The sequence below is a fragment of the Microcebus murinus genome, chromosome 6 (genome assembly GCF_040939455.1).
Source record: "Microcebus murinus isolate Inina chromosome 6, M.murinus_Inina_mat1.0, whole genome shotgun sequence".
Taxonomy (NCBI): Eukaryota; Metazoa; Chordata; class Mammalia; order Primates; family Cheirogaleidae; genus Microcebus; species Microcebus murinus.
In genome coordinates this window covers 72,092,323-72,109,078 of record NC_134109.1, presented here as the reverse complement: position 1 = coordinate 72,109,078, position 16,756 = coordinate 72,092,323, and the positions used below count along the sequence as shown (strand labels likewise).

The following is a 16,756-nucleotide window of genomic DNA, read 5'->3' as shown; positions in this document are numbered from 1 at the left end:
TTTCAGGGAATGTGTTATTTTTTTTTAAGTATGATACAACAATGTACATTTATTCAAATATAGTTAAGTCATCTTCTTCTGGAACATCATCATAACTCTCCAAACTCCGAATTCTACCCTGAATTTCCTGCGACTCTATTTCCTTTAGAACCATTGGCCCCAATCTCTCTTGTTGAGCACTAGAGCTCTCATGGGGCAGATGAGAAGGGCTGCTCATCTTCTTTACCGCTCGCGACAAAATGCAAGGGTTGTGCAGATAAGCTGCTTAGCCACGCCCATCACTGGGTCTTATTTTCCAGGTAGGCCTTATATTGCTCAAATGCTCAGAAATCCTGCTGAGGATTATTTTATATGTAGGTCTTATTTTCGGGGAAACACAGTAAGTGTGCAAAAACCCACAAATCAGAAAGACAGGTGGATATAGTGGTGACTGTAAACACAAGTCTGGGATATAAACCTGCTTCGCTTTTCATTGCAACCAGCAAAAATCCCTGAGGACTCTTCCCCTCAAGCAGAGAGGGAAGGTCACTTACAGTACAAGGGGTAAAACCTGGACCACAGATTTATACCTTTTGTTTTTAATGGAAGGTAACCAGCAACTATAGATCAGTAGAAATATCTACTCAGAACTTATATTAGAAATTTGGGCTAGTTCTCCTTGTATTCTCTCTCCTAGGCCTTGAGTGAAAGGGCTATGATTAAAGTGTCTTCACTAATCGAAATACTTACTTTTCAGGTGAAGAAAATGAGGACTGGGAATCAGGGAGCAATTTTTTGAGGATAATAAGTTTAATGATAAAAAAAAAAAAAAAAAAAAAAAGCTGGTTGCAGTGGCTCACGCTTGGAATCTTCGTTCTCTGGGAGGCCCAGGTGGTGGGTCGCTCGAGGTCAGCAGTTTGAGAGCAGCCTGAGCAAGAGTGAGACCCTGTCTCTACTAAAAATAGAAAGAAATTATCTGTACAACTAAAAATATATGGAAGAAAATTAGCTGGGTGTGGTGACACATGCCTGTAGTCCCAAATACTTCAGAGACTGAGGCAAAAGGATTGCTGAGTCCAAGAGTTTGAGGTTGCTGTGAACTAGGTCGATGCCATGGCACTCTAGCCCAGGCAACAGAGTGAGACTCTGTCTGAAAAATGTTCCATCCATTACCCTTTTAACTAGACCAAGTTGCTTTTTCTTTGCTAACTAACCCTATATTTCTGTCTTTAGGATTTGTCACTTATTTGCCAATCATATCACAATAAGATTGTTTCCTTAATATAATAAAGTTCAGTAACATTGTATGAGAACAACATTTCAATAGAAAAATAAACAAAAGGATATAAAAAAATAACATCCAGAAATGACTCTTGAACATGTACAAAGAGCACTAACTCATTCATAAAAAGATAAAGGGAGAATAAGCTTATAATGGTATCTCACTTTTAAGCTATCAGATTGAAAAAGATCAAGAAGTTTGGTAATACATTATATAGCTGAAGATGAGGATAGGGCTCTCTCACACTTAGCTGGTAGGAGCACACGTTTACAAACTCCATAGGATGACTAGGCAACCTCTGTCAAAGTTCAGAAGGCACACAGTTTAATCTGTCAATTAAACTTTCAAGGTGTTTAGTTTAGCCTATAGATATTGTCACACGTGTAGGAAATAATGAAAGTATAGAATGTTCACTGCAGGATTGTTGTAATAGCAAAAGATTAAGACTAACCTCAGTTCCCATTAATAAAAGACTACCTAAATAAGATTTGGTCAGTCATACAATGGAATCCTATGCCTTCAATTTATAAAATATGAAGCAATTCCATATGTAATGATATGTAATATCTCCCGGAAATAATAAGTGAATATAGAAAAGTGATCAGCAGTGTATTGTAGCTATCTTCCATGTCAATGCCTATGATATCTCCTGAAAGAGCTCCAAGAATCTTATAACAGCGGTTGCTTGGGGCAAGTAGAATTTGGTGTCTTTGGAAGAAGAGAGTAAAGGAGACATTTTCTTTATAACTCCTTTTGTGCTTTCAAATTCTGTACCATGTGTCTTTGTTATTTATTGAAAAAAAATAAATAATAATACAGGTATTTTTAAACAAAGAACAATTGTCTAGGACACTTTCTGATAATTATATCTAGAATATCCCTTCCCCCAGTATTCTAGGATTCCTTAGGAGGCTGTTTATTGACATGAGTGTTGAAGCAAGGTCCTCAGAGGGTTGCCGAAATCTCAGGGGTGTTTCTGCCTTGGTCCTGTTGCTCATCACACAAAGATCCAATTATTGAGACAATGAAGTTTGCCAAGAAAGAAAGGAATTTTTTTAAAACAGAAAACATCTGGTAGTCTTGTCAGGAGGGAGAATGGGAGAAGCTGCCTCAAATCCATCTCCCTGACTAACAGAGATCATGGGCTTTTTAAAGCCAGCAGGTTGTGGGGGGTGTTGAGTCTTGGCAGCAGGAAATCTGCCCAGGGACCTTCAGAATCTCGGCTCCTTTGTAGTCCAGAAAATCCACCAATTCTGGGAAATAACTCAAAATGTCAAGTAGTTAAGTGAGAGGATTATAAAAAACAGAGATCATTGAAATGTGTTCATAGCGCTGGTTATAAAAGCCTCTTAGCATCTTATCACTCAGACTGGTACTTCAGAGAAAGCATGAGAAATGTCCTCTTTGCCTTAAGGCTTGTACAAATATACTATTATAAAACTGCAACTATTTTTGTTTTTGTTTTTTTAAGAAAATACAGACTGGATGGGTCTCATTCTTGTTCAGGCTTGTTTCCAACTCCTGAGCTCAAGTAATCCACCCGCCTCAGCCTCTCAGAGTGCTAAGATTACAGTCATACACCACCATGCCAGGCCAAAACAAAAATTTTATGAAGTCTCTGAGTTTATAACATTAACTCAGAAAGATGACATCTGATTTTTATTTTCATTTTTATTTTATTTTTTTATTTTATTTTATTTTGAGACAAGATTCTCGCTTTGTTGCCCAGGCCAGAGTGAATGCTGTGGTGTCAGCCTAGCTCATAGCAACCTCAAACTCCTGGGCTCAAGCGATCCTCCTGCCTCAGCCTCCTGCATAGCTGGGACTACAGGCATGTACCACCATGCCCGGCTCATTTTTTCTATATATATTAGTTGGCAAATTAATTTCTTTCTATTTATGCTGGAGATGGGGTCTCGCTCTTGCTCAGGCTGGTTTCAAACTCCTGACCTCAAGCAATCTGCCTGCCTCGGCCTCCCAGAGAACTAGGATTACAGGCGTGACCCACCGCACCCGGCCTCTGATTTTTATTAATTCAAGGAACCTGGATTTTATTCAATAACAGGAGTTGTGTATTTTTGGCCTGGATTATTTTCCGGCTTTCCTCAAATCCCAATATATAAGCAGTGATCTATTTGACCATCTTATTACTAGAAGCATGGACAGTAGGTTAAAAATTTGAAGGCGGCTTTCTTTTTTTCCTTCTGTTTTAATGTCACATCCCCTCCCTTTCTCTTATCCTTCATACAAAAGTCAGCTGCAACTTCTTTTTTTTTTTTTCAAGTTCAAAAGGCATTTTATTTTACCCTCTGTTTACAAAGAAACAGAGTACAAATGTAATAGGGAACAAAGGAACAAAAAATGACAGGTGTACATATTTACATAGCAAGTATAGGTAAAACTTATCAAGAAAACTTTAAATATTTATTGTAGCATTTAATAGGAAAATAAGTTTCTCAGAATAATTTATCATCTCAGAAGTTTTAAAAGGCTCAACCTATATAACTTAAACTATGACTATCTTAATGAAAATGTATAAGTTTATCCTCTTCGAAAATCTCCAAGTTGCTGGAGAACAAGTAAACCAGATCACTGCCAATTGTTAAAAGATTCAAAGGTTCTTAAATTAAGAAATCATAATTGCTTAAGAAACTTATTTGAAGTATGTATTCGGCATGAGTGCTGAATAACATATTCATATTATTACCAGACAGCTAACTATCATCAGTAGCCAGTTAACTGCTGGCTCTTCCAAAACCAGAAACAGGTATCCTTAAGAATCAAGACTCTTCAGACCTTTGAACTAACATATCCCAGTACACGGGCTTCATTTAATCTCATTCAACAGAAGAGAAGATCCCTTGAAATGCAGTGAAAGACAGGCTGGCGTTATTTCTGCAGTCTTTCCTTCCAAGTGCAGACACAGCTCTTACTGCTGACCTCTTGGTCAACGGCTTTTGTGTTTCCCAGTTCTTTCTTTAGTTCAGTCCTTCTGACTGTGATGTGCAATCCTTGAAGTTTCTGGACTAGAAAATGGGGAAGACTCCCAAGATCTATTTTCTTTCTCAAAAGAATCATCTTCTTGGAAGGCAAATTTCTGCTTAAGTGCTTGAGATATTAAAGACACTGGATCCCAATGTGAACTTCGTCTTTTCCTTTTACGAATGGGTCTACCGCCAGGTGACCATTCAATAGCACAAAGCTTAACCTTGTTCATATCCTTCAGAACATCCAGCATGTTTGGAACATCTTTATTTCTCTGGCTTTTTGAATGACTATAGTTGGTGTTACTAGCACCTAGGTGATGTTTGTTAATTTCAGTCGCTGAATTATCTGAGTCACACATATTATTAGATCCTGGTTGTGTGGGAGGAAAACATGGAGGCTGGAGAGAAGAAAGCTGAGGAGGAAGTGGTGGTGGAGGAGGAGGGGAGGAAAGCGCTGGACTTGGAAACTCATCTGGTTCCACAAACAGCTGAGCAGCCCCCGATGATAGCATTTGTCCCAAACTTATGGTCCCATCATTCAAGTCCAAAGAGCGATAATTTGCACTATTTTTCAGTTCTTGCATTTCCACAATTGCAGCAATCTGAGAACGAAGAAAAGTGAGCTCATTTTCAAGGGCAGCTATTTTTTAAATTGCAGCTTCATTTACAGGCAGGTCATTTTTCCCTGGTTTGTTATGTCTTAGAGCAGGTGACACTGGATCCCAAACTAGTGGCAAAGGATGGAAACATTCAATTTTCTCCTCTTCCCCATTTTCCCATATACTATTTCGAAATCTGAGATAACTGGATTCTTTATCATTTGCCACACACAAAACATCAGCAAAAGATGGAACAACAGATCCACAGCTATCAGAGTCTAGAGAGTTCAAGAATGGGATCAACTCAAAATTAGGTCTTCGACAAGGTTCTAATGGCAGCATTTTCCCAATAATACGAACAATACTCCGGGTTGATCCATAGTCTTTATTCTCCCAAATCAGCAAAACCTGGTCTATGGGGATACCAAAATATTCCAGCATCCTTCTTAAGATATTCAAAATGAAAGACATTGATGAAGCAAATACAGAAGCAATTCAAGGAAACATAGTCAGTCTCTTGGTACCTTCCTCCGAAGCCAAGCCTCCCGGCAACATGAGAACATCAACGCGTTATGAATCGCTGTCCCGGAATCCCCAGTCGAAGAACTCCGGAGTGCGCTGGTCCTGGTGCAGGCGCGTTCAGACGTCCACCCCGGGTCCGCCCGCGCGCTCCGGCTTGCAGGCCACAGACAGCGACCACGGCCTCACCGAGGGGATGAGGTCGCCCCGGGCTAGGCGCTGAGCTCCTGGCGCAGGCAGGGCCACTCCGCGGGGGGCGCAGCCGCCTCCTTCCGTGTCCAACCAACCTACTGCTCGCCCCTACCTCAGGACGTACTTCCGCGTCCCTGGACGAAAATCAAACTCCAGCAGCAACTTCTATTGGCTCTATTTCCAATATACGCTTTGATGCATCTGCTTCTCGCTCTCTCCCCTACCATCCTCAGGGTTCAAGATACCATTATTATTTCTCCAGATTACTACAAAGGCTTCCTGAATTATCTCTCTGCTTCCTGCCTTTGCATCCCTACTACCCATTCTCTATACAGCAGGCATGCCAATCTTGTAATGATGTAAATCAGATCACATCATTTCTTGGCACAAAAATACTCAATGGCTTCTCCAACCTAGAATAAAATTCAAACTCTATGATTTAGCATATGGAACCCTGAATTACCTGGCCCCTGCCTACTTCCTTTTTTTTTTTTTAATTTCAAAATATTATGGGGGCACAACTGTTGAAGTTACATATATTGGCTTTGCACTGCCCAAGTCAGAGCTCCAAGCATGCCCATCCCCAGACAGTGCTACTGCACCAATTAGGTGTGCATTTACCCATCCTCTCCTCCCTCCTACCTCCTGCCTGACAACCGATGAATGTTACTCACATATGTGCACCTAAGTCTAATCAGTATTCATTTGACAGTGAGTATATGTGGGGCTTATTTTTTCATTCTTGTGATACTTTACTTAGTAGAATGGGCTCCAGTACCATCCAGGATAATACAAGAGGTGTTAGTTCACTATTGCTTTTTATGGCTAAGTAGAACTCCATGGTATACATATACCACATTATATTAATCCACTCATGTATTGATGGGCACTTGGGTTGTTTCCATATCTTTGCAGTGGTGAATTGTGCTGCAATAAACATTCAAGTGCAGATGTCTTTATTATAAAATTACTTTTTTTTTCTTTCGGTAGATACCCAGTGGTGGGATTGCTGGATCCAATGGTAGATCTACTTTTAGTTCTTTGAGGTATCTCCATATTGCTTTCTACAGAGGTTGTAGTAGTTTGCATTCCCACCAGCAGTGTAAGAGTGTTTCTATCTCTCAACATCTACACCAACATTTGTTGTTTTGGGACCTTTTGATATAAGCTATTCTGAGTGGAGTTAAGTGATATCTCATTGTGGTTTTGATTTGCATTTCCCTGATGATTACAGATGTTAAGCATTTTTTCATATGTTTCTTAGTCATTGGTCTATCTTCTTTTGAAAAGTTGCTGTTCATGTCCTTTGCCCGCTTTTTAATAGGTTGTTTGATTTTTTTCTTACTGATTTTCCTGAGTTCTATATAGATTCTAGTTATTAGCCCTTTATCAGATGTATAGCATGCAGATATTTTGGCCAAATCTGTAGGTTGTCTATGCATTCTAGTGATGGTTTCTTTGGCTCCGCAGAAGCTTTTTAATTTGATCAGTTCCCATTTATCTATTTTTTTGTTGTTGCTATTATTGTTTTTGGTGGCCCCTGCCTACTTCTGCCAACTTCTTCTGTTCCCTCTCCCTCTTTCCTGGCGTACCTTTCCCTCTTGCTACTTCTTCAGTTACATGAGCCTTCTGTCAGTCCTAGAATAAGGCTAGTCTTTCTCTGACCACTCTCTGCATTAGATGTTCTCTTTGTTTGAAAATCTTATCTGGAGCTCACTCCTCAACTTCCAGCCAAATATTCTATTTTACGGAGACCTTCCTTGAACACCCTTTGTTAGCTCCCCTGCATTCTTCCTGTTTATTTTGTCCCTGCTGTAACTGGCTCCATGAACAAATTTCAATTTTTTAATCTTCTCCCTTAACTATTAAATAACTACTTTATCTTTTGAGTTGTTTCCCAGAAATGGTAGATCTACTGAAGGACAAAGGAGCGGGGATTCAGAAGGTCCCAGGACAGACTTCCTGAAGCCAAGACTCACCATCCCCCTTGACCTGCCCCAAGGAACATGGCCCCTCCTTAAAAGCCCATGATCTCCACCCTTTCTTCCTTGGCAGTCCTCATTGTCCCAATAATTGGATCTTTGTGTGGTGAGCAATGGTCCCAAGGCCAAAATCACCTTGCTGTTTCAATAACAATTTTCGTTCCTTACCAGGGAAGAGGTTGCTCCTGGTTCAGAAGCTGTGGAGTGGGAAGAGACCAAAAGCCTCCCTTAGCAGCTGCCTGGCCATATGTACCAGAGGGTGGCTTTGAACTCTCCTGTCAGCTGGGCCTCCAATGCATTCATCAGTGCCTCCTGATTGCCTCAGAAGAAAGTACCTCTGCATTTTGACAGTTGCATCTGGATGGGTAAGTGCTATTTGAAGATAGTGCCCTGTGAAGACAGCCCTCTCAATTGGGAAAATTTCAAGGGAATTCCTGTGTGCTTGGGGTTTTGTAAGCCCACAACCATTTGTGAAAGTGGGAACTGAACTAAGTGTTTTGCTTTGGCACTCCTAGAATTTCTTACTTCAACTGCAGTTCACTTGTTTGAAACTTCTTAAATTTGTCTTTACATTGAGTGTTTTTCTGTACTGATATGTGGCATGCAAACGTGGAGCCTGTTAAGCTCTTTGTCTCTATTTTCTTTTTGCCTACTTTAAATTCGATGCTGATGGGTATTATCAGTGAAGTCCAAGGTCTGGGAGGTTGAAAGAAACTCCATGGGTAGTTTCTCTTGTGGCAGGTTTTAAGGTATGAAAGGTTCAAGGACACCTCTGTCCTAAGGTCTGGGAAATTAGAAGACATCTTTGCCCTAAGGTCTAGGAGCTTGAAAGACATCTCCATCGATGGAGGCAACCTGGCCAAGACTGGGGGAAAAACTGAAGTTGGAAAGGCAACAAAAGGAACAGAAAAATAATATATACATATTTACGTGGAACTTCAGAGGATTTCATGCCTGGAGTTCTGAGATAAAAGCTATTGAAACTTTGTGTACATGTGTATGAGTATGTATTTGGATGTGTTTTGTGTGTATACATGTATTACATGTTATGCCTACATTATACCAAATTGGCTTATAAATAAAAGGAGTTCTCATAAATTAAATAAGTCCATATGCCTTTCAAGTTCAGGTGAATTTAGTAATCTTTGGTAAATAAGCTCATTTTTAAAAAACTATTGGTAAAACAAAAATAAAAATGTCCATGGCCCCTGAATTATGGAGAAATTAAAAAAAAAGAAAAAAGAAAAATAATCTCAAAATTGTCAGGATATATATTTGTCTGGTCATTTTCATATTTGAATGTGTCAGGGTTTGACACAAAGTTGTAAAACTATAAAACCAGCAAAAATAAAATGATCTGTGGTTGTGTGATTTTGGGTAGCTAAGACTAATTTAATAATGTTACTATAATGAAAACAGTTAAATCTCCTAAATTAATGGCAAAAATAACCATGTGTTTAAAATCAGGGGAGGCCTTGTCCCCAAAACCCATAACTGACACCACTCACCAGTGCCCAGTGAACAGCTTCCTGCATTGCAGCCATCACACCCCTGTGTTACTTTGGTAGACTTCCATTTGATACGTGGTAGACACTATGAATGGGCTTAGAGACTGATTATATCTCATGCCATCCCTGAGAAGTTTAGGGCTAGAAAAGTAATGTTTTCTACTCTACTGGAAAACAAAGCAGGAGTCACCGTGGGTCTCTAGAGAAGACAGGCCCCAGAGGAAAGGACAAAATAGCACAAGGCAGTCCCCTAACACTGTTCCCCATCTAGAGTGAGTAAATTGATTCTAACTGAGCAAAGGAGGAGGGCCCACTCCCTGAAGGCTCTTCTTATAATCCCCTCATCTTCCTGTAAACGCTAAGATTTTCACCCTATTTCTGCTCCTTTGATCCTCTATGGTTATTGTAGACAAGACTACCTCTCCTCTCCAGGAAAACCAGACACTGTCAGAGAAACTTCAAGTTTGGATTCCCCCTTTGTTCATGAAAGGAGATGATGTAATGAAGAACATTTCTGAAATTGGTAACATATGAGTTGTAATTGAAATCCTAGTATTCTTACCCCAAATCCATTGCTTTTGTATGACTTCATAACTGCCTAACACTTCTCATAAAAGGGAAATTGTTCTTATTTTCAAGGGCTGGAAGAAATTAAATGGATGTGACAGTCTCTGGTCCAGACTAAAGGAAAAAGGATGTCCTATTGTGATCAGGCCAATAATGCTTCTACAACATTGTGCCTTTTTGGACTATCCTTGGGAAAAAAATTAATTATCAGGGAAATGCCTTTCTCTCATATAGCATAGCACAGGATCTCACTAACCTTAACTAGGTCTATCCCAACCTTTCTAAAATATAATGACGGTGAAGATGTTGTTTTCTTCTTTGGAAAGTTGATTAACTCAGTGAAAGCATCCTGCATACATAAGCACAGCTTTGACACCACTGTCCCCATATTCACTCTCACTTCTGCAGCCAGCTCAGGGGCATCTGCCAGCCACTTTGGACAGCTCCAGCCTAGCCTTGTGACAGGCAAACACCACTGCTGCTCTCTGCACAGAGGAGCTGGGTAAGAAAAGGTGAGTAACAACACGTTCTTCTTAGAAATATCATGTGTTCTTCCTGTACTGTTAATCTAGTTAGATCACGCATAGAATGGTGATAATACACAGAGAATCATTTTCACAGCCTTCTTGTTTTCAAGAGAAGCTTTGTTGGAAAATTGCCAGAGCAGGAGCTGGTCTGAATCTTTTGACTTCATGTATAAGTGATGAACTGTTCAACTCGTGTTTTCATCTTAGAGATAAATATAACTAAAACATCACCTCTAGACCCATAAAGTCTTGATATCATCTATACTTGTGGAATGCTTGGAATAGAAGTAAGCATTTTATAATGAAAAGAGATTTCAAATCATATACTTCAACTCCCATTTCATGTAAAGAAAATGAAGCTTACAGAGATTAAAAGACTCCACTAGAGCCACTAAGCAACTTAGTCACAATGCCGAGGCTAGAATTTCCATCCAGCTGTCCCTCTCTTACTCCTACACCCAAAAATGCAAAACCGTATTTATCTTTAACAGTCAAGAAAGGAAATTACGTGGTGTGGGACATGTTCTATCATCCAGAACCTTCAGTTTCCCACTATATTCTTTGGAATTCCTCTCAAGTCCGGGCCAACACTTCTAGGAGCTTTTCTTGTCTATTTCATTTCCTCAAATTTTATCTTACAAGATTTTGAAGTTCAAGTGAAGCAATTGATAAATATCTGTCATCAATGTATATTCTGTTTTGACAGTGCAGATAATCACTTCTTTAACAAATATTTGTGAAGTAGCTACTGTCTTTCTCAGACTGTGCTGGGCACAGGGATCAAGAGTGTACATGAAGGACAGGAGCAAGACTCTGAGTCCTGAAAGTACTTGGCTTTTTCTAGAAACCAAAATGCTAACGTTATATTAGTGAAGTAGTGTATGAAGGAGTGAGGTTTGTGTGTGCATGTGCATGTACACACGTGTATGTGTTTGTGTGCCATTGTTCTACAGTCAAATGGATGCTCTTATTCTCCTTCCCCTGAAAACGTGCAGGGCAAGGGTAGAAAACTACAGCCAGTGAGCCCAATCTGCCTATTTTTGTATGGCCAGAGAGCTAAGAATTATTTTTACATTTTCAATGTATGTTTCAAAATCAATAAAAGAGTAAGATTTCATGACACACGAAAATTATAAGAAATTCACATTTCAGTGGACATGATAAAATTTTAGTGGAACACAGACACATGCATTTATTTGGGTATTGTGTGTGTCTGCATTTGCATTATAATGGCAGAGCTAAGTAGTTTCAACAGAGACTATATGGCCCACAAGCCTAAACTATTTAAGAAAATGTTTACTGACCCCTGGTGAATACCATTACAGAGGTGGATCCTTTTCTACTGAAATATTGGCTAATGTGTCTGTGGTCCAAATGCGCCCACCCCTCAGTGGGACCAGGAGATCTCATGGGATGATGTACACTGTGTTACCCCTCTGCTTTCCAACTGTTTTCTCCAATGAACCCTATTTTATATTTGAGTGTTTGTATTAGTGGAGTGTGTGTGCCCCCTTTGTACAACAATGTGTGTGTGCAGGAGAGAAAGAGAGTTTGATTGATAGAATCATGAGATGAAGTTGGAAATATTAAAGGGGTCAAATCAAAGTCCACAGCTTAGAGGATATATTTTATTCTAAGAGCATTGATAAGCTAATTGAAATCTGTGTGCAAGGAAAGAGACAGATCTCATTTCCTTTTCTAAAGAGTCACTCTGGCTGTGGCAAGGAAAACAAGTCATAGAGGAGCAAGAGTGGAAACAGGAGATTGTTAGGACAGCATCACATGGTCCACGGGAGAAAAGATGGTGGCTTGAACTAGGATGTTGGCAGTGCAGATGGGGAGAAGTAGGCAGATGTGGAAATTATTTTAGAGACAAAACTACCAGAAATTGTTGGTGAATTAGAGGTGAAGGTAGAAGAAAAAGAGGAGATACTACACTGAAATAAGTTCCATGCCCCCCAAAGAAAAGAGTTGATTAAGCATTTAACACAAGGGGTCAAATTATTTTATTGTTAACCAGATGTTTACTCCTAAAATGAAATTTTAGGACCACCAGCCAAAAAAAAAAAGTTGTATTCCTCTGAAATGGTATTTGTCATATAGACATAATGTTTTTTAAAATCCATCAAGGACCTTCACACATCATAGCAGAATTCCTTTGTGTGTTTATATTCATCAGTAAGTCATTAGGTTTATTTACTGGTCTCATGTGATGCCAACATAACTTTTAAAACACCTACAAAGCCTAACATATGCCACAGAAATGGCTAACTGCTTAATGTCCTTGGTCATGAGTGAAGCTGGTACAGAGTGACTTTAAAAAGAAAAAAGTCAGACTCTTTTGCTGGCAGCTTGCAACTCCCCTTTATGAAAGATAAACATGTAGTCTCAGAAACATATTGGGCTCCTAGACTCATAACTTTAAGAGCAGAGAAGAAAATAAAAAGACATAGAACATGGAAGTTTATGGTTCAGGTACCAGAACTATCCCACCCTGCTCCCACCAAGACCCAAGTCTATTAAAACTGTATTTCAATTATATACATTAAAAGAGACTCTGGCAGAACCTGTGAAATTATATTTACGCCAAGCATCTCTCATACCATAAGAATCAGATAACCCCGAGTTTAAAAAGGAAAGTGTTTTTTAAAATTAACATATTGTGTTATAATTACTCCTTCTGTCCATTCCACACCAAGCAAAATTGCATTCCTCTTCCAACATGAAACTCCAACCACTCACATCCATGCTTGAGAAGGAAGTCAGCTTGCTGCTGCCTCCTTTTGCTCTTTGTTCTATAGATTTTACAGAACTTATATATTCCTACTAAGAAATAAGTGGACTCTACAGGGGAAGAAAAAATCTTTTTCCCTCAATCCTTTTAAGTTCTTCTGATGGGATCCTATTTATTAGACTGACAAAATACAGATTAGCAAGAGAAAAACAGAAGTTTATTAGCATGTGCATCACACATACACATGAGAGCACTCAGAGGTAAGTAATTCAAAGGGCTGGTTAGAAGTTGGGCTTACTTAGTATCCTAAGTAAAGAACAATAAATTTTAGAGAAGTGACAAGGCAAAGAAAAATGACTTTGTGTTTCTAGGGCAAATTATGGGAAGGTAAATATTATGGGAGATCTAATAGAAGAAAAGGATTAGTTAGTAAGATTGTTTAATAGAGTCCTCCAGTAACATCTCCAGGATGATAAGGGTTTAGAGTTGTCTCTGGTAATTAACTTCTGTCCTTCCTGGTAGAGGCAGGAGAAAGGCTTTACAAATTTATGTCCTGCTTTTAGGCAAATATTAGAGGGAGAAAAGAGGGCTTTTCTTGTATCTTCTTTGGTTCGATTGCCTTCAGCTCAAAATAATCTTATGCCAAAGTGGTATATTTTGAGGTGGCAGATTCTCCCACCCTTCAACTCCCTGGGTCCCAGTGCCAAACTTTAAAAAGCAAAATAAGGATTTTACAGAAAAGGGAATACAGACTTACTTTAGGTTGCTAATTTATGCACTTATCTAGACAGGGCTCTAACCTATTCCAAGGCCTGGGTACATGATTGTTTAACAAATGTATTCTAACTCATTTACAACAAAAGAAAGGCATTATGCAGATATTCAGCCTTTAAAAGTCACTCTAATTGCTTCTAATCTTTGGCTAAGATCAATTGTAGTAAAAGCCACTCTGCCTTGACATGTTCCCAAGCAAATTAATAGGAAATGCACCAAAGTTCTAGTTTAACACCCCATACAAAACCTGTGCTATTTAGAATTCCATGTTATCAATAATATCCATAGTTTGTATCATTGGAATGAAATTATATCTATAACTGTGGTCTAAGCAGATTCATATCTCTTTTCCAGGCAAACACAGACATGTTTCAGCATGGCCAGAATTATTAAATTCTTTCAGCCTGGTCCACCGGGGATGGCTAGGACTGCTGTTCTGACACAAGAGAAACTAATCACAGCTAACTTCCTCCACTTCAGTGGACTGTTTTATTCATGAAATCGGTGGATAATATTATTAAATTAGTAAGTTAACCATTTAATTTGGAATAAGGCCTGGGTCATAAATTACATAAAAGAAGTAATTAAAAAGTTCTATAGATTCACGTTGTATGATCACACAGTCTGACTCACTCTCTTACATGAAGAGCTGCAATGGTGTTACCTCTTCTGAAAATGGGAGAAATTCCACGTTTGTAAAGATACATATATCCTAGTGTATGTGTATACATATATATATAGAGAGAGAGACATATGTATAGGCTCTTCAAGGAGAGTGCTATAAGCGTGCTTGAAGATTGTGTTAGATGCTACACTTAATAGAATATATATAAGAGTTTATCAATTTTAACCAAAAGTTTTCTTGAGCCCATGGTGAAAAAGTGAATGAGAGAATCAACCCAAGTCATCTTATCAGTTTTAAAGAAAAAAGTGGCTATTGACAGATATAGATAGATAGATAGATAGATAGATAGATAGATAGATAGATATGCATTTCCTTTCAAGAAGACTTTAAAAGTAACTGAGTCCCACTGTCTTTGCACCATCATCCAGTAATTGCTGGTGCTTTTACAGCTCACAGACACATGAAGATCTTCAACACCCCCAGCAACTCCAGCACCATCTCTGGCTTCCTCCTCCTGGGCTTCCCTTGTCCCAGGGAGGGGCAGATCCTCCTCTTTGTGCTCTTCTCTGCTGTCTACCTCCTGACCCTCATGGGCAATGGTTCCATCATCTGTGCTGTGCGCTGGGATCAGAGACTCCACACCCCCATGTACATCCTGCTCGCCAACTTCTCCTTCCAGGAGATCTGGTACGTCACCTCCACGGTCCCCAACATGCTGGCAAACTTCCTCTCTGACAACAAGGTCATCTCCTTCGCAGGGTGCTTTCTCCAGTTCTACTTCTTCTTCTCCCTGGGTTGTACGGAATCCTTTTTCCTGGCAGTTATGGCGTTTGATCGATACCTTGCCATCTGCCAACCTCTACACTATCCCACCATTATGACCAGACGTCTCTGCACCAATCTTGTGATCAATTGCTGGGTACTTGGTTTCCTCTGGTTCTTAATCCCCATCATCATCATCTCCCAAATGACCTTCTGTGGATCCAGGATTATTGACCACTTCCTGTGTGACCCAGGTCCTCTTCTAGCACTCACTTGCAAAAAATCTCCTGTCACAGAGCTTGTCTTCTCCACCTTATGTCCTGTGCCTGTAATGATTCTCTTTCTCTTTATCATGGGGTCCTATGCTCTTGTCCTGAAAGCTGTGTTGAGGGTTCCTTCAGCTGCTGGGAGAAGAAAGGCTTTCTCCACCTGTGGGTCTCACCTGGCTGTGGTGTCTCTGTTCTATGGCTCAGTACTGGTCATGTATGGGAGCCCAGCATCTGAGCATAAAGCTGCAATGCAGAAGATTGTGACTCTGTTTTATTCTGTTGTGACCCCACTCCTAAACCCTGTGATATATAGTCTTAGGAACAAAGATATGAAAAAAGCCATGCAGAAAATTCTGGGAATATAAAATATTAATGAAAAAGGCAGAGCAGAGGCAGATCCCTTTGATTCCATTTAAGGATTCTTTTTAGGTATATTTAAAAGGTCGATTCTAGTCCGTGTCTTACTCCTAGGGTGTGGCTCTTACTCCAGGAACATGGCCAGGAACATCTCAGTTGCACACATGGACTGTTTAGAAGGCCTCGCCACCTTGATCAGTCCTGACCTCCTATTTATGTACTACTAGAACCCCTTAGAGACAGTACAGGAATGGAATTCGGACCTCACTAGGATCAAGGGGGCAACGTGGGGCAGAATGACCCAGCCTAATAAACGGAAGAGGAGAAAAAGAAATGATCTCCTAGCTACTGGCATTAAGCCCATATCTATATAATGAGGGAGCTAAATTGTCTGTCTCTTGAGTAGTGTCTTCCAGGACCACTGAAGCAAGATGCTGACACCAACTGATAAGGAATCTGACTGCTAAGAAACCAGACTTATCCGCATCTAACCACCACAAGCAAGAAAAGACTCCCCATCCTGACCCTACTCTGATTTTTCCCTCATTATAATCTCATTTTTATGCTAAAAAACACATGCTGGGTGCAGATTTAAAATGCTAATGATACATGTGATGCATGAAGAGCATGACCATCAAGTACTCAGCTGCCAGCATAACACTGCTTCTACATGTGATGACTTCAAAGCTGACATCCACCTCCCTCTTTACCAACTTGTAACAGTTTCCCAGCCCTTTGTTTGGAGAACCAGTCTGGTTGTCCCCTTAACCAGCAGTGCCTCCCTTTTTGTTTGTACAAAAAGCCCCAGTAAAACCCTTGCCTGCCTAAATCTTCCTAGTCTCATGCCTATTTCTATTCACTTGGGTACCAAGAACATCAAGTCCAGTATAACCTTTACTCCTGAAACTTCTGCTTAGCTCTGTAGACTCCTAGCTTCTGCTAGATATTTTGAAGTCTCATCTTGCACATGAACAGTTTACAAACTCAAATGCCTTTAATGAAGATTGCATCATAGTTTGAACCTCACTTCTGTGTTCCTCCTCTATTTGTTTCTCAAACACCAGCTGTTTGGGCAGCTATAAACTCCCAATCC

General features: G+C 39.8%; 2 protein-coding genes across 2 annotated transcripts; one reads left to right on the top strand and one right to left on the bottom strand.

Moving 5' to 3' along the window:
- Positions 1 to 4,150: 4,150 nt before the first annotated feature.
- Positions 4,151 to 5,455, bottom strand: LOC105864604 (mitochondrial fission regulator 2-like). Its single transcript, XM_076004623.1, is given in 2 exon segments — positions 4,151 to 4,247; positions 4,249 to 5,455. Coding segments are annotated over 2 exon segments (1,167 nt in total). The 5' UTR covers positions 5,319 to 5,455.
- Positions 5,456 to 14,681: 9,226 nt separating this feature from the next.
- LOC109730489 (olfactory receptor 11G2) lies at positions 14,682 to 15,671 on the top strand. The gene has a single exon (XM_020285906.2). The coding sequence runs from the start codon at positions 14,736 to 14,738 to the stop codon at positions 15,669 to 15,671; it is 936 nt and encodes a 311-aa protein (XP_020141495.2). The 5' UTR covers positions 14,682 to 14,735.
- The last annotated feature ends 1,085 nt before the right edge of the window (positions 15,672 to 16,756 follow it).